Genomic DNA, 27351 nt, shown 5'->3' with positions numbered 1-27351 from the left:
CCAACTAATGTAATTCTCATTTTGCTTGCCTAGACCATATACAGGTTATCATTGACGTGTATAGTAGCTGAGTTCATAATAAAAATTACTTCACTTCTTCAGGCTATAGAGTTAGAAAATTTGGATTTATGTTTAAAGCATTTATTTAATCAGATCTTTGACTCTATTGTGACTAAGGGACTGCAGTGATTTAATACTCAAGTTTTACAGTTTCCTGAGGTCTCAAGCACATGGTCCCAAATACTTTCCCTGACATTGACTTTTCCCATCTGGGAAGCAAAGTTTCTGTCTTTCAGTAATACCTGTTGGTCACATGTGAGATTGAATTCCTTAGTTCCTCTATTTCTCTGCTTTTAATCTCCAATATTTATTTTATTCTGCCTCCTTCTGTCTATGGTCCTTAGGGGCTGATTTGAAATAATAATAGGACAGATGAGAGAGGGCTGTCTGAAGACATAAATAGTTGTGGCTGCACTTCATGGAGAAGTGGTGGTATGTATGGTCACAAAAGAATGTGGTAGGAGGTAGGAAGATACATGATACTGCGCAGATACTGAATAAGGCCATCAAAATCTGCCAGCTTATGTAGTATGCAACTTCAAAACTGTAATGCAGACTTAGATGTCTCCTTTACAGGGCCAGTAATGCCAAATGGTTATGATACTCCGATTTATAGCCTTGCTTACTGTTTCCTACCTGACGTGCACAGCGGGTAGCTTCTTCGGGCTTTATCCGTAGCATGAAACTTGAATGAATCTCCAATTGACTGGGAACTATAATAAAATAGTTTTTGGAATGTGTGTTTAATTAGGCTCTAATGGAAACAAGTGTGCAGAATAGAAAAAAAAAAAAGTTATTTAGTTTAAAGTGTTAGTGTTTTGAGCACATATGAACCTTTCTTATTCCCTATGAGCAAGGTTCAGCTCAGGTTTATCAGACTATATGTATGATCAGATCAATTCTAAGTCTATTTAAAATTATTTTCCTGTTTGCCAGAGTTAAATTTTGCATACTTTGGGAGACTAATCACTTCTATTATGTGGGAGGAAGATCTATGTGCCAATATTACAGTCACCACAGTTCCGGAAAATCTGGAGTAGATAAGTAACTGCTCATGTTCCCCAAAAGGCTTTACTGAAGGATCCTACGGGAATGCTGACATGAGGTTTTTCTTCTGGAAAAGTATCTGCAGGAGCCTGCTGGGAGGGAAATGATAGACATCATAGGCCTAGCAGTGTGGTAATTTCACTTGTTTTCAATACTCATACTTCCTATGAAATAATTAACAGACTCAAATGTTGGATGAAGGACAGCTTCATCAAAAATTACTTCAAAATTACTTCAGCCAAGATGTTTGAGAACTGTTTGGGGTGTAGCATCTGTCATCTTTTTCCTCCCTGATGTAGTAGCTACAGCATATTCCCAAATGCATAACAATTCATGCCAGATTAAGGAAGTGAAGACTTAAGGATTTGCACCTTTAAATTTGAATTTCTTTTGTTTAATCAGTTCATCAAGCCACATCTGCAACCTCTACAGCATCCACAAATTTTTTGGGCTAGCAAAAAATGCCAAGGGACAGAAAATCCCTGAAAAGTGCAGGGAAGCCCTTGACTGAGAAGATGGAATGTAAGCTTTGAGCATTTATGGGAAATCCTAGGAGCAAAAAGATTCTCACAGATGACTGAATAGAATATTGAAGGTATGAAATCAAACTTTTTTTTAAAACCATATTTATATTTTATAGAAATATGTATACACATATGTGTTGCTACACATATATGTACTGAAAGCATCTTTCTTGTAATTAATTTTACTTACTGGCCTAAACTGAACATATGCATTTATTATGTTTACAGAATTCTCATTGCTGATTTGGTGCAATGACTAGTCCATAGTCTTAAGAACACTGCATGCCTAGTATGCATAAATGAAAGATGTTTGCGCACTATCTGATATGTTTTTGTTCTGTAACAGGTTAGTGTAGCTGTTGGGGTCAAAATGCAAGCTCTTCAATGTTCTTACTGTGTATGGATGTGCTATGCGTATACTTTAGTTATATGAAATGTTGAAAGATCTGCAGAACCTATAGACTATTAAGGTTATGGATTCCTTATCAGGGAAACTAGTTCGTTCTGATTTGTTCAGTTCAGCTTTGTCTTCCATTAAATGCAGATGTAAATATGAGCAGAATCTAGTACAACTGAATTGAGTTGTAATAGTTCCAGATATTCCTTCCACAGATGAGAGGTTTGGAATGAATAAATTCTTTTGTCTTGGAGGTAAAATGTAAATTTCTTATAAATGGGTTATGTGAAACTAAGGAGTCCAAAGCCATCAAAAAAAAACGCACATACTTGTTAATAGTGGTATGCCTCAGTCTTTTTATTTTTTTGAGAATACCCAGCATTGGTTTATTTGTTTGGGTTTTGGTTTGTTGTGGTTTTTTGTTTTTTGTTTAAGTTGGAAGATATGACCACACAAAAGAACCAGGATCTGCATAATAAGGAAGAAAAGATTCTAGTGTTCTGCAGAAAGATTATTGATAACTCTGCCCATGCAGGTTTTATTGTTAGCTTTGCATACTGGTACTCAATTTATATTCAACATTAGAAGATGGTACTCTAGCTTTTGCAACAAGAATATTACAGTGCCTGCACAGAACTTAATGTGTGTCAGGAAAACGGCATAATGCAGTTTTATGTTTCGGCAGGTAAGTCCCAGTCCTGTTTATTCCCAGCATGAACAGCAGGCTGGCTGTGGAAGGTCAGGCCAAGAAGTTGCTCATGTTTGACACTGCAACATTCTGGAGTGATGAATATTTAATTAGGCAAGTCAGGGCTGTAGGGGAGGTGGAGGCAGCCAGTATCATCTTAGAGTGTTGTGTGCAAATGAATCCTTGGGGTAACCTTCAAGGACACTGAGTAGGTAAAAAAGGCCTTCTGACAGAGCAGCTAGTTACAGGGAAGCTGGAAATAATAGAGATAAATATTTTAAGTGGGTTTGTTACACTGGTCAAAGGCTTTATGTTCTGGTGGGCTAAGCCACCATGTTTTATTAAGCTTCACAAATACAACAGAAAATGAAATTTGAACCTATAGAGTCTGGAACTAAAACAGCAATGAAAGTAATTTACTTTATACAGGTATTAGAATAGAGCACATGTATCATTTGTTGATGGTGTGTGAACAGCGTGACGTAGCAGTCATTCCTCTGTGGTCCTATTTAAAGCACAGCAATAAAGCTGTTTGATTTTGAGGATATTATTCTTAGCAAGATTTCAGGAGAAGTTAGAAGCTTTAGACAAAAGCAGGAAGACTGTGTTAATTTTCAGTGGCATAGGCCAGCATAAAGATTCCTTATTATTTTTTCTTCCACATTAAGAAGCATTGCATGCAGTTTGTGTACGTAATGGTTGGGCTACTAGAAAGTTATCAATTTGCTATTAAAAAAACCCCAACAAGTCTGTATTCATAACCAGGGACCTTGGCAACCCCCTCACTGCCTGTCCTGGGCTCTATAGAAAAATTCAGGGTAGACAGCAATGAACAATAACCATTTTGAACTAAGTAAATTCAGTTATCACGTTGCTACTAATCAGTTAGGAAGGAAACATTATCTGCATCTCTGCTTCCCCAACTCATATTCTAGCATATAACCATGTCTGGTTTGTGTTAATATCCAAGATTATATTTGGGCAAATGAGGTGTGGAGAATTTTGATGCTTTTCACTGGCTGTGGCTAGATGTGGTGGCTGATATTTTCATAAACATGGTGAATAGTTTGGAATTAGTCCTGCAGTTTCCAGCAACTTCTGTGATGAAGAATTCTAATCCTGCTGCATCTACTTTAGTATAATGGTGGCCAACTTTCGACACCTCAGTACACAATACTGTTGTGTTGAAGTAGAAGTTCAGGGAAGAGCTATTAAATACGTTAGGGATTGTGATTTATGCGGACCCTTACTTCTGATAACAGAGAAGGAGTGACTGAAAGATCTGATGATGGTCATCTACTTGTGGCAGCTGTTTATTATGCTGATTGTAAATATCTTGCTGTTACCTTGTGTTCACCCATCTGTTTGTTTCTACCCATCTGCTATTTCTTGCCATGTGCTTAGGTTGTAAATATTTATCTCCATCCTTTGAAATAAGGAGGTTAGAAATCCTCTGATAAAAATGTTCAGTTGTAAAATTCAGTATTTGCATTAAGAACAAAAACCCTTGCAAGCCTCTGGAGCCAACAGCAAGGAAACTCTGTACACAGGTTTTCAGTACTCCTGGTTGACTTCCTGCAGTCACCCTGCCTGATGAGGTTGAAGCATTAATTGAGTTGATTTTGTTATTGTTACAAGACTTAAATTTGCTGTTAGTCAATAGCACAGGCTAGTTCAGGAGGAAGTTTTGCTCTTTGAAGTCAGAAGGATATTTAAATAATGTGCGCAAATCAAAGGGCTATACAAGACAAATCTTTTCCAAGAAGCCAGACAACTTGTGTTCTGTATGTGTCACTTCAGCTTGCGCTGTTGGGTTGTTTTTTGTTACCAGACTCGCAAATTTATCTTTTATGCACTGTCATCCTTATTCCTTACTGCAGGGACTTCTTCTTCTTGTCAAACATTTGTGATGGCTTTTCCCCACCCCCACCATCCCTTTAAACCATTATACTGAGCTTTTTGCAAGTTGAGTCTTTGTCATTGTTACTTAATATGATGACAGCAAAATTTATTTTCTTCTTGAGTATTTTAATAGGTGGTTTGGCATTATTTTGTTATTAAATACAATCTGTATTTAGTACTCTTTCTCTCAAAATTAAAACAAAAACAAAAACAAACCCAACTATAATGACAGCTAATACAGCGTTAGTTATGATTTTATGCCAGGCCTCACAATGTCCTGTCCTGAGGTGGGCAGTGCATTTGGGGTTGAGATTTTTTTTGAAGGGAGATTAGACTAGATTGACCCAGCAACCTCTGCAGTCTAAAAATCAGGGTTTTTTTTTTTTTTCATATTTTAAAACATGTTTTCATATTGCTGTCAATTGATTTCTGCTTTGGTTTTGAATGCCTTTATAGTGAAATAGTATTCCTACATAGGAAAAGTACTGATTACATACTGGCCAATACTGACCATCTCTGAACTACAAGATTTGTGTAGTTTTGCTTTTTGTAGTATGAGTCTAAAGCTTCATCAGTGTAGCTGAATATGTTTAAGGTGTGCTTCAGTTGCCAGCATACGTGCTTAGGACATAGACCAGTGATGCTGAGACCCTGATTGAGTCATGTGGAATTTCATCTATGGATACAAAGGAACTGAATTTCATAAACTGACAGTTTTGTGCTTTGCTTTTCTTGCCATGGTGACAAATATTTTTAAGATTTTCTAGTAGCTTTGTTTGAAAGCCTCAAAGGAAGAGATCTTTATCACTTTGTCTTAATAGCTCTATAGTACACTTTGTACATCCAGAGAAACTTTTCCATTTTGCATGTAAACTGCACTGCTGTTGCGGACAGTCTTTAAAAAAAAAAAAAAGGATTATGTTTTCTCCCTAGTCATTTTATGCCTTCCAAATACTTCAAAAAAAGATAAGTTTGTGTTTTATATTATTTTGGGAGTCTGTCAGCACTGGACTGGGTGAAACTTTGAAAATCCATTAGTTTACAAACAGTGTTTAATTTTTCCTTCTGTTCATTTTTCCTGATGTCTGAAAACTCCTTTTGTTGTGTGTGTGTGTGTGTGTGTGTGTGTGCATTTTGCTCTTCCTCCATTGTACTTAAAGGCTTTTAAACACCAATTTCTAAGTATCTGATTCCAAAGTCAGAACTTTCAGGACTTTATCCAGAGATCCAGATCCCTGTGATGTTAATAGCCATTTTCTTCTTCTTTTCTTTTTTTCTTTTTTCTTTTTTTTTTTTTCTTTTCTTTATAGATGTGTTACTTTAGGTTTATAGAGTATTAATTATTGGGGTGGACATAGCTCATAGATATTGAAAGTATTTATATACATCAGGGCAAAGAGACTGTTTCTGACTGAGAACTTTAGTGTGTCTCATCAAGAAAAAATAAAATATTGCCAACACATAGAAATTAATATCCTCTAACCAATATTCTCCAACTATCCCTTCCCAAGAATTTATTTGTCAACAAAACCATGGTGGTCTTATTAGTTTTCCAGTCTAATTTTCCTGTCCGCTCTGCCATCATCTGCTCTTCTGATTTGGGGTAAGCAATTTTAGTCCAAAATTGGTCAGATTTTTCTGCTGAGCAAAAAACTGTTGGGAGCTAGGTTCAGATCCAGTTCTACCTGAATGATGCAGTGTTTGCTAAAAGCCTCTTAGCGAATCTGGTCTGAAACCTTTCACGACTCTTTCAGAGGTAGTAGTTACTGTTATTGCCCTCTTGAAATGTAGATGATTTAGGAAACAGTGTCAGAACTGATGCAGCTGTGTTTTGGAGGGCACATCACCAACAAAACATGATGTTGGTGATATATGCTTATGTAAGACTTTAGAGAACCCGTATTTTGGTTCTTTATTTTGAAGTAATTTCACTGCTAGTGAAATCTGTATGAAGCAATTAAAGATGTCAAAGGGTTAAGAAGTAGCTGAGGACCATTTGCATTGGCCACCTCAGTCCTCTTCTAAAGAGATACAAGCTTCTGTTTTCAGTCTCTCTGCCAATACCAGCTACATGAGGAATTTCCTTTTCAGATACCAGTAGGGTTTAGAAATGTGTAAGGCACAATGCAATCAATAATGACTCAGAATTTGATGTGTTTTGTTTTGTTGTTTTTTTTTTGGTTGGTTTTGTTTTGTTGTTTTTTTTTTTGTCAATCTGGGCAGATTTCCTGAAAAAACACAGAAAATAATTACTGCTTAAAGTGAGTGGCTGTAGCAAGTGGTGTAAACATGAAATCTTGAAATTTGCCCAGTTCCTCCCCATGCTAAACCTTTCACTGGGCTAAACAGGGGCTTCTGGGAGCTATTTAATGTTGGTTCTTTCCATTAAATATGTAGCCTCACTGAAAGCATAAGACAGCAAGCTTGTGATTTAGATAACAGGCACAGAAACTATGTCATCTAAGTGCAACTTTGATAATGCTTTGATGTATTGTGTCTGTAATGTATTTATCTCTACTCAGTGTGTAATCTAAAGAATAGTTTGAGGATGTGGATTTGTGTTTATTGTAATTTTTTAAAGGCATTCACCAAAATGTTTTATGGTCAATGAGATCAGACAGTGATTTTCTTCTGTTAAGCTTTACCTTAATGGATCTTTTGTCTTCTTTTAACTGTATTAGGCATTACATACTGCATCGCTATCTAATGCAATGGAATTGTTCTCTGTGTTTATGCAGTACAGGGATGTACTCCAAGGGAAATTAAAGCATATTGTTTGGGTTCTTTGGTCATGGATAAAGCCTTCAGCAGATCGTTTTTTCTTATAAGAAACACTTCTCACGCAAGATGGAAAATAATTACTTTATAAAGGAATAGTGGTGAATGCATATAGCTTCCTAAAGAGACTTTCTTGGAGAGATCCTAAGCACAAGATGTTGACTGTGCCAGAGCCGCCTTCCCACCCGCCCCAGGTCAGTGGGCTGGAGAGCAGGGCTGCTCCGTGCACAGAGACACCACTTGGGGTGACTTTACTGCTTCTGTAAAGTTGTGCAGTGGCTTGGGGTTTCCATGACCTTCGGCAAGCCACGGGTCCCTTGACCGACAAGCAAAGTGAAGTAGGTGGGGAATCACTAGATTTCATTCCTGGACGTGAGACGGAGGCAGGGCACTCCCCTACTCTGACCCTGAGCAGCTGGAGGCAGTACCTGGCACGGGGATGCTGCAGTTGGCACAGCGATACTTCCTGACGACTTGGGGGTTTGCTGTTGATTGGGTTCTGGTGGGTTTTTCCCTCCCCTCGCAACTCGGAAGCCGTGGGGTGCTGAGCCCAGGCCGGCTCCCGCTGCTGATTCACGGCGGACATACCGCGCATCCGGGTGTGTGCCTGCGCAGGGAGGGCAGCCGGCCTAGCCCCGCCTCCCCCTCCCGCTCTGTCGGGCTGCGCGGCCGCGGAGCCGGCCGCGGGCAGCGCCTGGCGCGGGACCGGGGAGCGGGTGCTGCGCCGCGGTGTGGCAGCGCCCGGCGCCCGCCGCCGCGGGATCTCTGCTGCAGGCAGCAGAGGTAAATCGAGGGAGTTTGCTTGTCGGCGAGGAGTTGTGAGGAGGTCAGCTGCCCCAGAAGTTTGCTGGCAGACACTGTCCGATCTGCTGGCAGACCCCGGGCCCTTCCCAGAGGAATACCGTGCTGCCTAAGATGAGTGGCTGTAGGAAGCGGTGTAAGCGCGAAATACTGAAATTTGCCGAGTACCTTCTCAGGCTAATCACAGGTTCTCTTCACACAGGTAATGACTTGTTTTTCTTTGTAGTCGAGCTCTGCAGCGTGATAACAGGAAAACTACCTAAGGTTAACCTAATGATGGCACTGGTTTGTGTTATGATTCCTTTAAGCTTGTAAATTATGATACAACAGAAATCTGTGAACTATTTTGTGGCTGAGCATAATAACAGCAGAATATGTAGCATTACCTTGTTTCAGTATTCAGAGAGTGTAATGTTCTCTAAGCCTTTACATACCTGAATCCAAAAGGGAGCGTGAGTTTATGTGCTTTCGCCTGTGTACCTGTGTACGCTGGAGGTAATGCTGACTATGCGCACGATGCTTCTAAAAGACTGGTCTTTTTATTTCCACTGTTTCTTGAACTGATTCACTTTGACAAGCAGACTACATTCTTCTTCTTAGAGGCTTGTTTTTGTTTACCTTAGGTTGTAAATCACCTGCCAACTGTCAATATAATGTTACAGCGTCTTGCTGCAAAGTTTAAATAACACTTGTGCTTTTTTCCCTTAAAGAATTTGAAACGTATTTGGCTGTCAAATTTAAGTATTTTTTTCTGTAACCTTGGACAAATTGTACAGTACCAGATAAGGTTTCTAAGCTAGACTGAAAGGTGTAGTTTTCCTCCTAGCACTTTGGAAAATACACTTTTCTCACAATTCAGCATTTTCTGTGTCTCTTTCCAACAGCTGACAAATGTGACATGATGTCATTCTATACTTATAAAATATAATTGTGCTTCCATCTCAACTTCATATTTCTTTTTTTCCCTCAGATAAATCGTCAAGCAGAGGTGCAAGTGCAGCACCAGCAGATAATAACCAGTTATACTGACATGGTTATCGAGAATTCATTTTACTACAAGTATTCTGAAAGTTTCTGCTGATGTTTTCTTTTGTTACTGTTTTGTCGTGTTGTGTCATGCCCTCTCTCTCCCCCACCCCTAGCTTAGGCACTGGTGGAAGTATTTGAGAGTAAAGTTGACTCTTCAGTAATAATTTGAAGTATTGATGTGTGCAGTTTATCAAATTTTGGGTTACAGTGCTGTAAAGATCATGATGTCAAGGTTGGCAATGAGTACTTCATAGGATGCTTTTAACTTGTGGAAATCTAATGCAGCTTTTTAATAAGTTTGAGTGTCCGGTAACATAGAATTTCCCTGTTCTGTTCCCAGTCTATTCTGGTTTCTTTTGTGCATCAGTTCAGATTTCTCTGAAAATTCTGGCTTCTTACTCCTGTGAGTTGCTATGGAAATTAAATAATATACAATACAAGAAGAAAGCTGTGTTAGAAATGAACACCAGTACTCCCTTTTTACAAAGTCATTCAAGCTTTTCCTTCCCTAACTGGCAAATGATTCACGTTGTTATTTTCAGACTGATGTTTGTACTGCAAGCTTTCTAAGCTCATAGTTCAAACCATTTTTAGGAATTGTTGTGGATGGTGGTTCTTATGTTACTACTAAAGGAAGATCTTTTTCATTTATAATTGAAAAGCACATTTTTAATGATAAGTTACTTGAAAAACCAAATGGAGTGGTATGAAATGAAGGGTCACGAGGAGGCTCAGGGGGTGCAGTGAAGGCTGATAAATTTGGGATTTAAAATCCCTATTTTTACAAATTCTGTGAAACTCCAGGGGTGTGGAGTACAGGGATGGTGGAAACCCCTTGCAACCTTGGGGTTGGACTAGATGGTTTGTAAGGACCCCTTCTAACTCAAACCATTCTGTGATTGATTCTGTGAAGCATGTTTCCCTGAAGGAGATAATCAAACAACCCCACACGCATGCTTAGGAACTGTGAAGAACTGAGACACTTCCTAGGAAACTTTCAGATCGTTTTTACTACAGGCAACAGTATCTTAGGACTGTTACTAGGTTAATAGACTTCATTGTGTCGATGTAGCAAATAAGAGAGATAAACTGTGATCATATTTGAAAGGCTAACCTCAACTGTTGCAATACCAGTTACTGTTCCCTCTTCAAAACCCAATGCATTATTTATTATGTTAGTAATCAGTTGATAATTAATGAAGATGAATGATAAAGCCTAGTTGAAAGTGTTAGAATGTTTTACTTTAATTGGTATATTAAAGATATTACTGTTTATATCTGGAGCATTCAAAAAATGTAGGATAGCTATCAAACTATAAAAAGTATGCCTATTTAGCTTTTTACAAGCAGGCAATCTGCTCACTCAAGTGATCAACTATTTTCAAAATGTAAATGTTTACTAAGGACCACAATGGTGAACACAGTTTAACTTCCCTGTTGACACAATTTGGCTCCTGGTTGTCTTTTGGTTTTGTTTTTGGTTGGTTGGTTTGTTGTTGTTTGTTTTGTTTTGTTTTGTTTTTTTTTAGGTGTTCTTTAATGTTTAAATTATACTTAATAATTTGGAACTATGCATTGTTGAAAGCACAGGCACTGAATCCAATCCATTTCTCCTTTCTGTATGGGTAGGCAAGTTGAGTATATACTTAATCTACATTAATATAGACTGGTACAAGCTCTGCTGTGGTTGGGGTGATTACAATGATTAGAAAACAAGAGGGGGTTTACTTGCTGTAGCCCCACCTAAGAAGTCATTGGTAACTGCTGGTTTTACTGCTTGTGTTTCCTAACCATTTACAGCACTACAGACCTGTTCTGTGGTGAATCTCAAAATTTCAAATAATTATCTCGTATAGGTCTCTGTGCTAGTACATAAACATGGACTTCTGTTCAGTTGTTCAACTCAGCTGTAGGTAATATTAATGAAACTCTCCCCTTGCTTGAAGGTAAATACTGCATAAACCTTTACAATGGATTTTAAGTGGCAGCCTCTGCCTGAATACATCTAAATCTCTTCCTTTGTTTTACAGCAAGTTGCTATGTTTGACAGCAAAATGTAGTAAAATGTGGTAAAGGAGTTTTTCATTTTCCACAGTTTCTGCTATCTGTCAAGTTGATGTGTTTCCACAAGTGAAACAGACTCCATCAAATGCTTGAAGACAGTGTTTTTCAAATGTCATACCAATTCCTACTTTATTGCCTGCTGCCTCTGGAGGTGCGTTGGAAGTGCTCAGTCTTTGAAACATTGTCATAAGGAAGTTAGTGCTGCTATTCTGAACATTTCCGTTTTTTTTGGATGCAGTGTGAATCTGTATAATATACAAGATTTTTATATAATAACAAGATCAAGAAATTATAAAATATTTTGGAACATGCAAGACAATTTTGGAGCAATGGCTGGGAAATTTTTCATATCTGTCACAACTGATAAAGTATGGGGATTAAAGAGATGATAGAAACAAAACTGCCATTGACTTCAGTGGTAAATTTTCACAAGTATATCATTTGCAGACATGTTCATATTAAACGTCATAAAGGAGGCTAGGTTTCCAGGACAGATTCAAATCCAGAGTTAGCATGTACATTTAAAAAGGAAGAAGGAAAAGAACAAATCTGCCTGTGGAACTGCATTCTCTCTCTAACAAACTGAAGTAACCTTACTCTTCTAGGTTTATGTAGATTAAGCTATGGACTGTTGTTTGTTTTTGTTTGGTGTAGAGATTAATGACATCGGTGTAAAGTAGGAGTCGTCACAGGTCTGAGAGTGTTCTAAGTTGAAAAAAGATCTATTTGTGAATGTGGAATATACTTTTTGGCGGCACTTTGGGAAAACAGGTTATCAGAAGGCAATTTTTAGTCTTAAATTGTGCCTGTTTCTGCACAGAAATAGTTTTCTAGCCCACTGCCAAGAGGAAATGCCATCTAAGCATAGACCTGAAGGCATGGGGGTCACTAGCAGGGGCACTCAGGCACTCACAACGGTACTCCTGTGACTGTTGTAGCTCACCCGCCAACCAGTGCCTGAAGTTTAACTGTGTCTGAGACAGGATTTTATTATGAATACTTTCCAAGGTCACTACTTGCTAATTTCAAGATTAATTACCATTTTTGAATGCAGGTTAGTAATGTTCCAATAACTGCTACTGAAAATGCATGTAAAATAAAATGAGAAGTAGAATAAGTTAAAAGAAATAATCTAAAATATCAAAATAATCCTAAATAATGAGACAGAGAGCAGATGAACAGGATGGTCCCCTTTTTATGCAAGTATTATCTAAAACAAAATTATTTTAAAAGGAGCTTGTAGCTTGAACGTGTCATGAATAATCTAAAATGTCAAAATGTGGGAAAACAAGGGGTTTGTATGTTTCCAAACACTATCATTTTTGTTCTGTGTTTCTGAAATACTACTTTTGATACTAAATCAGTATTGTTCATGAACCCGCTTAGTTTTTTTGTTTTTGATTTTTGGTTTCGTTTGGTTGTCGGTGGTTTTCTGTTGTTGGTTTTTTTTGTTGTTTTTTTTTTTTTGTTTGGTTTGTTTTTTTAATGGAAAAGAATTCCAGTTTTAAGGTCTGCATCATTTGACTGTTTCCTGTGAGGGAGTTTGAACCTGTAGGGTTTCGTATATTTTTCATCTACAGAGATGCAGTGTTCTCTTGCACAAGTTCTAATGTGCAAGGGTAAAATGTTTGCCACGTCTGGTTTAGGAAAAGAAGCCTCATTAATTTTAAAGAAACCAATCAAGATTTCAAATGAAGTTCTGCATTGTATTTTATGCTTTCTTGATTTCCTGATTAGCATTGACAACTTTTTCTGGTGCAGTCTTGGTATTAGTCTACCTCAGAGAGAAATCATTTTGTTGAAGGGTGTGGTGGATACAGAAAGACAATACTCTGAGGCAAAGACTAGATGTATTGAATTTAGCAGCAGTTAGTTTAACAGAAATTCTGGGAAACAGTGAGAATTCCATAATTTAGTGTGTTTATGCTATGTTCTGCTTCAAGCTGGAACGGATTATAAATATTTCTTTTGTTCATCCAAACCCCAGTCCTAGCTATATACCTCTTATGCTGCAGCCACAGACCTACTGTGAACTGCCAGTGATTTTTTTAGATCAGTTATTTTAACTAATGTAATTAATTAGAAAATGTATGATGATGAACCACTGCTAATTTGCATACATCTCTTTTCCCTTAAGCAATATCTGCAAAACTCACTGTTGTGCAGAAGTGTTTCAGCTTCAACTTTTATAATCCTGCATATGGTAGATATGCATTCAGAAGACTTAAGCAGTGGTGAAAAATTCATGTGGGTAGAAGGATATCCTGAAGTAGGAGATATAAAGGCAGTACGCTAATCTTTAAAGATATTCTCCTGAATATTTAAATATGTCACTGAAATGTCCCATATTTTTGACATATTAACTCTATCATATAACCTAGTTTAAAAAATCTTTTTTTCCAGATCCTTCCAAAAGAGTCAGCATTAAAGTTTTAAGGTTTCTTGTGCTATGTTAATGGAAAAAAGACTGACAAAACTACCATGCTGCATAGCATTTTTTTAAAAAAGATTGAGTTTTTATTCTCTCATTCCAAATCTGAATCTTATAATGAAAGATACAGTTCAGCTTCTCTTAAAAATGACACATTGAGAAGCATCCCATAGCCATCCTTAATGATCTGCCTTTGGAAGCCCTACATTCTGTCCATTCATTAGAGTCTAAACTGCTGACATAATTTGTAAAGAAAATATTCGAATTTCAGTTGTATGTAGGGCACAGCTCTTGACATTATGTTTAAAAGTATTCTTAAAGGAACTCTTAGAAAGTTACCAAATTATGCACACAAAATGTTAGGAAATGGTAGTGTTAAGACATCTTAGCCTTGTGTGATATAATGCAGTTCTTAACTGTATGCATACTTTTCCTTCAGCCATTGTATAGAGTAACGGCGTATAGCAGCAGTAAGGAATAAAGTATACTAAGACTAGAAATTTGGATGCAAACTGTAATAACTATTGCCTTAGAGTACAAAGACTGGGTTTTGGTTGAGTGAGTTTGTTTTATGGGAACCTTCTGTCATAGCTAGATTTTGTGCAATGATTCTCAAAGACAGTAAAATGGCAGATAAAATTGAATGTAGATTAATATGTAAAGTGGTGTATGCTGGGAAAAATAAGCTTTATGCGTAAATGGATAGGTGGTGAGTTTACCACTGCCAGTCAGGATTGAAACCTATGAAACACCTTACTAAAGTGTAAATGCAAGAAGTCCTGCATGAGTTCAGACATACAAGCCGGGCAAGCACTTGGAAGACAAATCTTTTGGGAATCACTAACTAGATTAGCTGTAGCATATGTGAGAAATCCCTGAGATGAAAACAATCCATGTCTGGGAAAGCGTTAGGAGAGAGTATTCAATATGCTTATCCTTCTCTGTGCATACACTAATAGCTGCTGCTGAAGACAGGATATTGTGCTAGATGGTTCCTCAGTCTGAACCAATGCAATCATTAGGTTTTTTATGTTGAAATAAAACTTTTCTGGAGTTAGGATATCATCACAGCTTTGGGGGGTTGGTGGAGTATTAACTTCTGCCTCTTCCTAAAATGCATTTTCAACTAAATCATCTCTCCTGAGCCCCTTTCTCCAACCATGAGATGTTTAAAATGGGTAGTTCGCATGGAGTTATAAAAAAAAATAAAGCCAACTGACATTTTTTTTTCTTTTTAAGACAGCATTTTACAGCCTAATTATTAGAATCGTGCCATGCGCTTTTTTAATATAAGCGCACTCACAGAAGTCTGTTTTCATCAGTACCCATACTTTATTAATTTAGGTATTTGAATAAATCTGAAATGAGGTACTATAATTTGCATCTCTGATAGTCTGCTTTTGATTGACAAATTTATTATTAAATCCCTCTTATGAAGCATGTGATTAAAATCAAACAGCACTTAACATTTGTGACATGCAGGCCTGTCTATGTATGGCCATGGTAAACTCCAGTTAATTTCAGGAAAAATGTGTTAGTTGATCATACGTATGTGATTTATGGCAATGTTTGTAAAGGTCGGTGGATGATATATTCCTTAGTCAACTCTGAAAACAGGACTTTTTACTCCTCAAAAGTTTGTCTGTAGATTCTTCAGAGCAATGCCTACCTTTCATTTCATTAGCTGGAGAATTTCTTAAAAATCCCAGGGCAGATTTTCTCTTCGGATATGGAGCCTCAGGCTCTGGTTTTGCAGCACTTGAGAGAGCAGTTGCTGGTCAAATGTGGTACTGGTACATGCACTTAGATACATCCAGCTTTGAGCAAAAAATTCAAATTAGTTTTTAATAGAGTACATATAGTAGCTGCTATGTTAATTATTTAGATTATCCTGGATTATGGAAAAGTTATGTTTTTTACATTTGTTAATATTCATATTCAAAATGTATAAATGCACTCATTTTTAACACACCCCCCTGCCCCCCCATTTCACCCCTTTAAATAACCTTTCTTCATTTTCAGTTGCAAGTTTTAAATGTGCTTATATTCAGTCATCTGTGTCAGGTACAGTCAGTACTTTACTAGCAGTGATGTCTCTGGAATACATGACTATAAAATCTGTAGGACTTTCTGTAGAAAATGCATCTGAAATTAATTACTGTAAATATGAGTCTAATGATTATATACATTTAGTGAGTTACCCCAAAATATCATGTTTGTTTCCAGACAAACAAATATTAAACACCAGTGATAAGGTGCTCTTGAACTGCTGTACTGAAGCCGAACTTTTGTAAACTTCTTCCATTGCCAGGCCAGGAAATTAATTGGAACATAAGAGAAATCTAAGGAATTGTCTTCATGTGCAGATTTAATTCAAATTAAGTAAAACTGCTACATTTCAGAAGAATAAGAGCTAAAGTGACCTTATTTCAATTTAGCATAATTCATTTCTCAAGGAATTTAAACCAAACAAAGTCTATTTTAATTCTGAATGAGAGGGTCTCAACAGAGACTGAATTAATTTTGACCGTTCCACCATACTGACTAATTAATGTTAAACTTTTCTGAGTAGCCTGTGTGCACAGCTCCTCTGGATCCCTGAAAAGGCAGCAGGGCTTTTTTAGTGAGGATAAGAAGATTTTTAATTTCTTCAATCAACGAAATAACTTTAAAAAAATGAAACCAACCAAAGAAGATTAGATGCAAATCAATGCCAAAGAGAAAGGAAAATAGAAGATAAGACTGAAAAAAAACCCCTCTACCTGAAGTAAAATAGTTGCACATGCCCAGGAGAGTGAGGGTGAGGAGGGAAGATGGAGGGGAAAGAAGAGTACAAGGGACACTAGCATATAAAAATGTGCATATATTCACAGACACTGATACATCTGATACAGTGGTACATGTTATTGTGTACTAGATTTATCCTGGGTATAAGCCATTGGCAAATCCGTACCAGTGAAGAGTTTAGACCAAGAGTTAAGAAACAGCATTGTGCCATGTCTTAACTTTCAGTGCTCTGAAGCTGTAAGACTCAAGGCAAACTTATCAAACTCATGATTTTTCTATAATACAAAGAGATATTTATGCCAGAAAAAAAATGGGCTGTTCATGGTTTTGTGTTTACAGAGTTACAGCAGTAACTAAAATTCTGGTTGAGGGGACTGAAATGCTGATGGTGGCTGACAGTCACCTCTCCTCTTTAGTTTGGTTCATCTGTTACCCAGATTGCTGGTTTTGAAAATTTCATTGCAATTCAGGCGCTCTCCCTCTTACTGCACACAGGTGAATCCAAGTGTCGCCATGTATCCTCTGTCCACATTCACAGTGCTCTGAAGCTTTAATGCTGAGTGACAGATGTGAATGGAAACAGCAGGGCATTCCTGCCCCCCATGAAGATTTACCAGATGAAGTGCTTGAAGCTCCTTAAATAACTGCTGTAGCCTATTGTGAGAAACTAATTGAGCTGTATATATTGTTACAGGAAGCTCTGGACTGATCTATTAAATTACTTACCTGTTGTCTGCACAGTGTTTTACTGTGTCAGTAACTGACATGTCATCCTGTTGAGACAGTGTAGGAATAAGGCCTGTTCTTTCACAACTAGTCTACTGAAATGTTTTTGTCAACGAAGTCATATACAGGAAAAGATGTACATTTTCATCAGGGAGAAAACTGCCCTTCAAAAAGTGATAGAATTCTCCTAAATATTCATCCTGGCACTATAAACAGTCAATTTGCTATGAAGGCTATCAGTTAGGAGGATAAATAGTGCTCCGCTTAAATTTTCTGTATTAGCTGAATTATCTCTGTCCATTTAAGCATCACTTATTTTGGCCATTTCCAGTAGGATATGTTTGAACTGACAGAACTGATACTATATACTAAGATTTAAAAATATTTTTCTTGAAGTTCACAGTGGTTTCTTCAGGTTGTGCAGGCACCTATTTACATATAGTTGAGTGCTTTGGTTTTTGCTGTTTCCTACTTCTCGTTTTTCACCTAGAGAACCCAGGACATCTTGTAGTACTTAAAAATGTACAAACACCATGTTTTAACAGTTCTGTATGTTTGCTCTTTGATTCTGTAATACTTTTATAATAATTCTAAGTGGTTTGTTTGCCCTTTTTTTTTTAAGTGCCACTAAGCTAATATTTTCTTAGAATATGAATTATGAGAATGTGTTTTCATTTTTTGGTCACTGAAGTCTGTCTTGGTTTGGCCCTCTGTGGTGTGAGAGCAAGTTGGTTTTCCTACATGTCTCATGTCAAGTTGGCTATGTTGTTTCGTCTGCCTGGTGTCTTTCATCACCATCCCCGTGTCACCCAGTTCCATGTGGTACTTTTGCAGTTTTTGCACTAACCTTTCACTGAATGTCATGAACAGATTTTGCTTATGCATTATGTTGAACAATAGGAGCTTCAGCATTGACCCCAAAGGACTCCTCCATAACCTTCCTCAGCTGTGATGTCTGACCAGTTACTACTTCTCCATTTCCTGCCTTTGTCTTTTTTTTTTTCTTCTCATTCTGTTTTTCTGTCACCTTGTCAAGAGTTGCAGCTAAGAGAGAGGAGGGTGAAAAGACTTTAAAGATTGGCTGTCTCCTTAAAGTATTGAATCCAAATCGAGAGGTCATACACATCCTGAAGGAAATTGGTGCCAAGAGACCTGCCTCAAGAAATAAGTGTTCTTACATCCAGTCTGGTGTGTGGCATTCATTTTTTTAAATGAATTTAAGCTTTCTACTGGAATAACAAGGTATTAAAACACATTATCAAGACAGAGCATATTCCTGTAAACTGCTGCATGTTTCTTCTAAACATGAGAAAAGCATGAATCACTTTGTCCAATGCTTTGGGAGACACAATAATGTCCTGGAGAGATTCTTCCACAGATGCTACTGACATAAAGATCTGTTATTCTAAAACAATGCACAGTTGAGTAGCTAGAATGCAAAACTGTCTTTTGATATTTTTGTTCCATCACCAATTCCCAGACAAGGACAAGCTATTTCAGCCCATGGGTAAGTACACTGGGACTCTGGTGCCTAAATTCTGCTGAAGTCCAAGAAAACATTCATAAAACTGCCTCCCGTGCTTTTAATCCTTTGCAGTCCTGGAGCAGAAGTCATTCTGGTAAAATTAAGTAGCTTGGTATCTGTCTTATGATGTAGGATTAAAGACTTAGCATCCCAGCACTGGATTCCTGAAAAGTCCAATCAAGGAAATATGTCAAAGGCATACAAATGCATAAGTGTGGTAGCAGATGACTCAATAAAAAGCAAAGTTGCCAGGACAACTCTCTCTCAGAAGTGAATGATAAGCTGCTTTTAATACAACTCTGTAGCAGTTATAGCCTTTCCTCATCCTAGCCAGAGGCTGGAATACCTCTTCTCAGAAGGTCACCTTCTACACAGACTCTTATTTTTACTGCCCAGTTTGTTAACCTTCTCTCAGGCAGTCTGTTGCACAGTGACTGTCTCCTAGTGACAAAAAAAAAAAAAAACAACATATTGAGGATACTAAAAATTCATCGTGTGTAATTTGTGGCAGTTGTTTTTCTCCTCGCTGCCTTCCCAGGCTGAGAGCAGTAGCTGTTGGAAACTGAGTGCTTAAATTACATGGCAAACTATGATAAATTTCCAAGCATAGCACTGTACCAGCTGCTAAAATAGACTACTAACTTTCAGTATGTTGTGAAAATGCAATCAAACATCTTGAATCCCAGATGGATGTTTATATAATTTAATTTGTTTCTGTACTACGTACTATGGAGAGGAGGGAAAAGTGTTCTTAAGGTAAGGGCTTGGGTTTCTTGTGGGTTTGTTTTCTGTTTAACTTACATTTAGGTCATTGTTTCTAGAAGGTAATTTTTACTGGTGTTTATATTTTTCTTTTTAAATTGTATTTTGAACAATACCATTATACTGCATCATAATTTAAAAAATATATTGCAAGGGAAATAAGAGTGTGAAAAAGTCAGCTCTTCCTTTAAGATTTCAGCTAATCAGCTCTAGAAGTAAGGGTAAACTCGTGTGTGATTGGGGTTTATTTGTTTGTTTGTTTGTTTTTTTTTTTTTTAGGGGGAGGTGTTTGGGGTTTTTGTTGGGTTTGGGTTTTATTGTTTTTAGGGGTTTTCGTTGTTTTTTTTTTTTTTTAATTTTACAGTGCTGCTGTCTTATCTCTCGCACTACTGCTTGTAAATGCCCCTTTGGTTTTGACTTGGTCACAAATGTCTTTCATATTGCAGTTATTGTCATACTGCAGATACACAGATTCCAGAAGGCAAAGGTGCTTTGCCGCAATGATATAGGGGGAAAAAGCTGAGGTACATGGGCCCTAACTCAAGAAGTCCTTTTGATTGTTTCCCTTGCTATAGATACACAGTACAAAACCCACAAAGGCCATATATTCCGTTTCTTGGCATTCTTAGGAACATATGGTTATGGCCTTGGGTTTTGTCATGTTGGGGTTTGTTTCCTTTTTTATTTTTTCCCTGCTTCAAGCCATTGAGTGAAATGAAGATGACAGGTTGCTCTTACTTTTTGCTTGCTAATTAGACATTTGAGAGTAAGAGAAATAATTCCAAAAACCAACCAGTAAGCCCCCAAATGGATGTCAATTACTTATACACAGGGCATGTAAGCTGTCAAAGCTGGTGATCACTTTTCTGTGTGATACCTCCTGTGATGTAATCCCAGAGGCTCAGCTTCTTTGTTATAGAAAAATGTGCCTCAGTGCTAGAAAATGGTGTAACTTGTTTTCTTTTTGTAGCTGGCTCTTTATTTTCTTGACATAGCTAACAAGTAATAAATATCTCAAGTATGTATTTCATTTCTGTAGGTCCTGTGTAGTGCTGTCTATAGGCTCAAAATCTTATTTCCCTGCAGTAGACCTCCAGCCTCTGATTACTACTCAGTTAAGAAACAGAACTTAACTATGAATTTGGTGGGGCCAGGAGGGTGTGTATGTGTGTGTGGGTGTTTGTGCAAGAAAAGTTTCATAGCATATCAAAGCAGCCTGTTTTCAGAATGGACTTGAATGACTTTGCTAAGGTATTGAGTATCATAGAAAGATATTAATCTGCTTTGACCCCCAAAACCATCTTGTCTTAAAGACACTGGTTTCTGTTTTGTTTGGTTGAGGGTTTTTGACATTTAAATAGAAATGAGGACTCAGTCCATCACCCTTCTGCCCTTTACTTCTGGGTGGTTTAACTTCAGCAGCTCTCTGTGTGTTTGAGAGCTCTGTGTTACCTGAAAAGCTCCTCACATTTCTTACCCTTTTGTTCTCTTGCCCCTGTAATGCAAGCAGTTCCTTTGCTGAGTAAAAGGTTTACTTTGCTTTGTAATAAAGCACTTTTGTATCTTTCCAGTTTGCTAATAGTCATATATTAAATTCACATATTCCTTTGCTGGTGGCTGCTACCCATGAGCTTAATCTCCTGACTCCTTTTAAATTTCCTCTTGCTCCTATGGACTTTGTCCAACTCTGACCACTTATGTTAAGTATCTTGTTTGCTTTCAGGTTCATGTCCCAGGAAGTACTGTTTAGTACTCTGGGGTGAAATGATGATCATGCAGTGCCCCTTTTGCTAGAATCTTTCAGAATGATCTTTCTAAACAAAGTAATTTGGATATAAGTGATTAAAGATGGTGTGTATGAAGCATTAGCTATGTCAGATTATGGCACTTTCTTGTAAAGGGTTGCTAAAATTGCTGATTTTATTACTTTCTTTTTCTATTGCTGTTGAGTTTTGGTTTACAGGTTTTTTGACTTAATGGTAAGCATGCATTTCTGTTTCTGTATTTCTGTATTCAGTGCAAAGAGCATTTTCATTCCGACAGCTTGACTGTGAGCCCTTTTTCCTTGAGAAAAGTTTATTTGCAGTCTCCTGCTAGTCTTTATTTTCTCTTAAATCACAATCATTCTGTCATTGGAATTTATTTAACCCTCAAGTTTATGAAATTAACTCTGTGAATTCAGAAAAGGCCCAGATAGACAATTTGGTAGGTTGTTTATGTTCTTGTTTGGTTCTTACAGATTTTTTGATAAAATCTTGCTGCCTTGCCATGCTGAGCTAACTTGAAACTGTAGAAGCTGCCTAGTTTTGGGATCAGCTGTTGTCAGCATGCTTCCTTGTTCCCATCATGTGTAGCTCTTTTCCCTGTCTCTGTGCGAGTTGCGCTTCATTCTTTCACTTATGTGAATTAGTTTTGTTTGCTTTATTAATTCTTTTTGATACTAAATACTATTTGGAAATCACTCTGGGTCAAGCAGACTTACAGTCGCTGCTTCCATTCCGCCTTTTGAGCAATTTGCACTGGGTGAGCAGAAGCCCTGCAGAAGATGCTTGCAGGTGGTTATGTCAAATTTCTCAGAGATTGGTTGGCCTGCTTTTTTCTATCCCTTAATTTACAAGCCATCCTCATTTACCTTTCTGAAAAGCCTGATGTAAACAACTGATCTTTTTGTGAATGCTTTCAATAGACTTGGGCTTTTTGCCAGTATTTAATTGAGTCCAATTACTCCTCTGAGTTTTGGGTAAAGGAACTTGCTTCTCTGTTGATAAAAAGCAAGATAGAGAATGCATTAGAGCTACTAGCAGCTTTCAAAGCAGAGAGGTCGATAAAAGTGCTTTGGCAATGGCTGTCCTTTCATGGAAGGAAATCTACATGAAAAGTGTGAAGGTAGAAGAAAAATACAAAAGTATACTGGGAAGGACGGGAAACAACTCTGAAGGTTTAAATTAAGTAAAATAGAATACAAAGTCTCATTCCTGTTGCCATCTGAAACAGGAGGTTTTTTTTACATCACCTGTTGGAAATCTTCAGAGTGTAAATGCTGCCTACCCTATGTTCTAGAAACCAAAGTGCACTTCTGACTTCATAGACTTGGTGTTTCTACAGGCTCCTAGGAATTAAGAAGCCTTGTTACATTTAAAAGCATCTCAGGGAAGGTGTCTGGTTGTCTTCTGAATGTGATAAAATACAAGAGTTATTCCTGCCTGTGTTAAGAAATTGTCTGTAGCTCAGTTCAGCAACACGAAAAAAATGGTTTTGCTCTCTTGAGGACTGTTAGGAACCTTGTGTTGCGAGATCCCCAGTATTAATGCAATAATTTTATTAGGAAAAAATAAATACTTTTCTTGCAAAACTAGCTAACCCTATGCAGAATCACATCATATCAAGGCAATGATTGTCACATAAAATAAATATGTGTCTTGGCAAGAAAAGTTTGACAATCATGTAAGATTGTGGGATTTAAAGGAAAAAAAAATTGAAACTGGGAATAAAATATTTCCAAGCAGTTTTCTGTAATAAGTCAGAGTAGTGTAAATCCACAAAAAAGTGCTGAAGTTTGTGGGACTTGTTCATGGTTATTGCTGCCTAATAGTGGTGTTGTTTAATTAATTGTTACAGTATTTAGCTAACATCTTATAACTAAGGTATTAAATTTTACATGGAATTCTTTTAATGAATTTGAAATCCAAATGAACAAACAATCCAAATGAGAGGTCCACAATAAACTACAAAATTGCTAATTGCCTTGCATTTAAACAGAGCTTCCTGGATGAGACAGATCCCTGGGAACATCCAGTATAAGTCTCAATTCTTTTACAGTATTTTGCAATATCTGCTAAATTAGAACTTTGAGTAGTTCTGATGCTACTCACTTTAACCCAAATTTACATTTTCTAGAAATCAGACACCTTAATTTGTCAAGGTGTTCTCCAGACTCCATGAAGTACACAGAGGATGTTATGGGCAATGAGGACACCACTTGGGGCATTCAAATAACTTAGTAGCTGTTGTGGTCATGTATATCTGTCCCCACAATCCTAGCAATGTGTCTTTATATGAATAATTTGAATTATCACATCCTTTCTCTTTGAGGTTACTGTTGCTTTTTCAGAATTCTGTTTCACTTATATACTTTTTGCCCCCTAAATTTTTCTTACCTTATTCAATTTGGACCTATTCCATTTGTATGCTTAGCCTTCTGAATTAATATATGTATTAATCAACAGCTCTGCAAGGGAACTTAATTGCATCTAGATGTGACTATATTGGTTCTGGTTGTACAGTACAGTTTAAAAATAACTCAAACTTTGACCCTTGCTGCTGTAAAGCCTGTGCTTTATGCTGTCGTGTAGTTTTGAATGGATTGGCACAGGAATTGTGTTCTGTCTGAGCCATTGAAATGCTGTTGTGTAGAAACAAGCGTAGCTGGAGACAGCTGGTGGTACTCAGTTCAAGTGTAACTTCATTTTTAGTATGGAAAAAAGTACAATTCTCCTGTATTATTTTATTTAGAACTCTGACTATCATTCTCACTATTTCCTCAAGAATGTTGAATTACTTGGTTAGGTATATTATGGTGTCTGTCTTTAAGAACCTTACAATAGTTATGATGATTTTTTTTTTCTTACAATGAACTTACCTGTTTATGTCCATGTTGGTTGTGTGGTGGGTCTTTTTCTATAAAATCTTTCCAGTCACATTTCTTTATGTCTCACTTGAGATCTAGAGAAAGAGAGATCAAGGTTTGCAGGAAAGTGTCTGGAAGCATTTGTATGCTAACCAGATAATACCATTTCTTCTATATTTTAAGAAAATTAAAACACAAACAAGCAACTTTTTTTTGAGAAATAGACTTCTGAGTGTCCTTGAAAATAGTTTTCAGTTTGAACATATGTTACAAAATGCATCATAAATTATTCCAACCACAACTTGCAAATACAAGACTAATACAGGTTTTACCTTATGACTTCTTGTAACTTATAACTCTGATGAAGATAATGAATGGGACATCATAAAAAAGTTTGAAGTAAAAATATGAAGAGGCTTCCGAAGCTCAAGGCTTGTATGTATTAAGTATTCCTTTTAAAGTGAAAGAATAGGAATTACCTGCCAAGGAGAACAGATGGCTCTTCATGTTGACCTGAAAAATGTCAGGGAACTATGAAAGAAGAATCTATGAGTTGTATTAGAGAGACAAAAAAGGACAACAGATTTTCAGAAGCATGGGAAACAATAAGGCTAGTAACATCTGATAGCAAAAAGCACAAGGAAGTGGATGATTGAGTATAATCCCTGGGAGAATCTCTAAATATAATGGGCTTGTGTAAAATCTTTTAAGCAGAAAGAAAATTCCAAGGTAGAAAATATTTTGGTTATAAATGAACAGATGTTCTATGAATTTTCATTACACTGCACTGAAGGAACATGCAGGAGAACAAGGATTTATTGAGATAAAGGAAAACAGAAAATTTTGTTCCTACCCCGAAGTTTTATGAGTGGATCTTATCTGAAGAAAAGTGCCATTCAAGAATGAAGTCATAAAGTACATGGGAAGGCTTGCTGTTTTAAATGGGGAAGCAAGAGCTAAGCGCTAGTAAATTCATGAAGCAAATTGTAACCCTTTGATTGAATGCTTATTCTGCAGGCTAGATCAGAATAGTAAGAAGGGCTTTAGACTGATGGGCTGAAGGATGGCCAAACTTGTGCATGGTTTGTTTGGTGTGTTGTTGTTGTTGTTTTTTTGTTGTTGTTTGGGTTGTTTTTTTTCTTTTGAAAACTGATCTTTGAGAATGTAAAAACCATCTCAGGTGGTTTTGTTTTGACAGAAGCCTTCCACTACTGTGTTTCCAGGTTTCTGTCCAGGTTCTGATTGCTCAGTGGGTGTTGTACGTACTGTTAATTAACAGATAAGATAACTTGTGTTCATTATAGTGGCGTGAAATATTATCTTGCATTTTCATAAGCAAAAATTTTCTGTCTGTATCCTTCCCATATTAAATATTGTGTATTAATAGATATACCATTTAAACTTCATATATATAGCATCATAATGCATCCTAGATGAGGTAGGTAAACAGTTACTGCCAGTAAAACTGTAACAGTTTCCTGTGAACAGGAAAACCTCAGTCAATGCTAGGAGGAATCGCAAGTAATAGCCAGCTTTCTTAGGGCTGATCTCTGGTCAGTAAAGGGTAAAAGATTACTTTATCTCCTTGTCCTGATTCCTTTTAGGAATTCCATTCCATTTAAAAGTGAATTCTGGTTTTAAAGTCAAGAATTGCTCAACATCTACATCTTTTGTAGTATTCATGATCTTTGAATACTCTAGGGCATTCTCCATAAACTGCTGTTTCTTTTTTTCCCTTTAGCAGAGGGTACAGTTATGATGGATGTGACTCTATGAAGTAACTTTCTGGAAGGGATCTTAGGGCACAGGTGCTTGGCTTTGGTTGCCAGCCAGGAGCCTGGGTAAGTTCTGCTGGAGGCTGTAGATAAGAGCAGGTTCAGAGAGATACAGCCTCCGCGGAGATGCCTGCAGCTATTAGTTGATCTCAGTGCTCAGTTCAGCTGGATTAAAAACCTGTGTTCCTCTGGTGCTGTGGAAAGAAGCTTCTTGAAAGAAAACTGTTACTTGCAGTTTTCCTTCCCCTAATCACTACTGATGGTTGCTTTGATGAGGGACATAGAGAAGACGGTTCATTCTTTCTAGCTGCAGTTACATAAATAGTCTTTAGTTTTCAGCCTCATCTGATTTTCTCTTAATTAATCTTTAATGGAAAATGAAGTTTGCTACTTACATGCCTACGTTTTCTCTGCAGAGCCTTTATTTTAAAATATATACCATATATACAATGAAGGAATGGCTCAGTAATGTGGGTTAATACTGTTTTCGCTCATTTCAATTTTCCTCTATAGTCTCATTTGTATTAAGCAAATAGGGCAGGGAACCATATATCATGAAGATAAACCTGTCAGTACGACTCAAAGATATCCTTATAGGATAAAAAAAAAAAAACACAAACCAGCTGCTATTAAAGTAATAGAAATGCAAAGCCTTGTAAAGTGTTTTACAGAAATTGCTGTAATCCAGTCAGGCCTAGTTTATCTGTGTTTAGACTGTTTCTGTGTAGCTGTAGCTTGTGTTGTAGGATATTTTTGTAATGAAGCTTTCCTTTAAACAGCAACAGCAACAAAAAAATTTGTTTCTTCCTTTTCAAGGACTCTAGTTTTACTCTTTTAGCTGGTGAAACAGAGTAATGTCAGAGAGCAGCAGCTCAGCTTCCTGTTTTCTTGGACCTATTAGTAAATGGTACAGTAAAGCTATTTAACTATCTTAATTTTTAATCCTTAAAGAAGTTAAATAATAGGGTATACATATTGGGCAGTATGTATGTGTTTATATTGTCCAGCTATTTCTTCTGGAGTGAGTTATTTAAAGTCTTTCTCCTCTTGAATTCAACTATCTGTTTCAAACTTACAAACAGTAGGTATAGCAATGCAATAGAGACTGTATATTCTGGCCTTTTATGCTTTTCTCTTCCTTACATGGATGGCTGCTACTTGGCATAAGAAAACTAGAAACAGCTTTGTATTTTTACATACAATTGTTCTGTAGGCAACTTTGCTTTTTAATGCTTGAGAAGGTAGGGTGATCAGCTTGCAGCATGTTCATGGCAGATTCACAGTTTGTGGCCAGCTCAAGCTTTTGTGTCTGGAGATATGTGGTTTATAACTGTTGTGCTAGCAGGATTGTCATGACAGTTTTTTTGCTTTCACAGCATGTTAAGACCAAAATACGCATACACATGGGTATACACACACACACTAACA

The 27351-nt window shown here is 37.2% G+C and overlaps 1 protein-coding gene across 6 annotated transcripts in view; it reads left to right on the top strand.

Moving 5' to 3' along the window:
* The window catches only part of KCNIP4 (potassium voltage-gated channel interacting protein 4), a 438015-nt gene that overhangs the window by 95711 nt on the left and 314953 nt on the right, over positions 1–27351 (top strand). The window contains exon 1 of one of the 6 annotated variants that reach the window (XM_061470184.1): positions 8025–8399. The exons of 4 other annotated variants lie outside the window; for them this stretch is intronic. In XM_061470184.1, the coding sequence (XP_061326168.1) occupies positions 8312–8399 (88 nt within the window). In that variant the 5' untranslated portion in view covers positions 8025–8311. Of the gene's footprint in view, positions 1–8024; positions 8400–27351 lie in introns of those variants that run through there. One more of the 6 variants, XM_061470242.1, reaches the window with a different exon arrangement.

Source organism: Pezoporus flaviventris, unplaced genomic scaffold, assembly GCF_033815535.1.
Source record: "Pezoporus flaviventris isolate CSIRO_AGI_PZ_B2104156 unplaced genomic scaffold, CSIRO_AGI_Pfla_v1 ptg000002l, whole genome shotgun sequence".
NCBI classification, from domain to species: domain Eukaryota; kingdom Metazoa; phylum Chordata; class Aves; order Psittaciformes; family Psittacidae; genus Pezoporus; species Pezoporus flaviventris.
The sequence above is the reverse complement of the archived record's forward strand: the minus strand, read 5'-3'. Positions and strand labels throughout refer to the sequence as shown.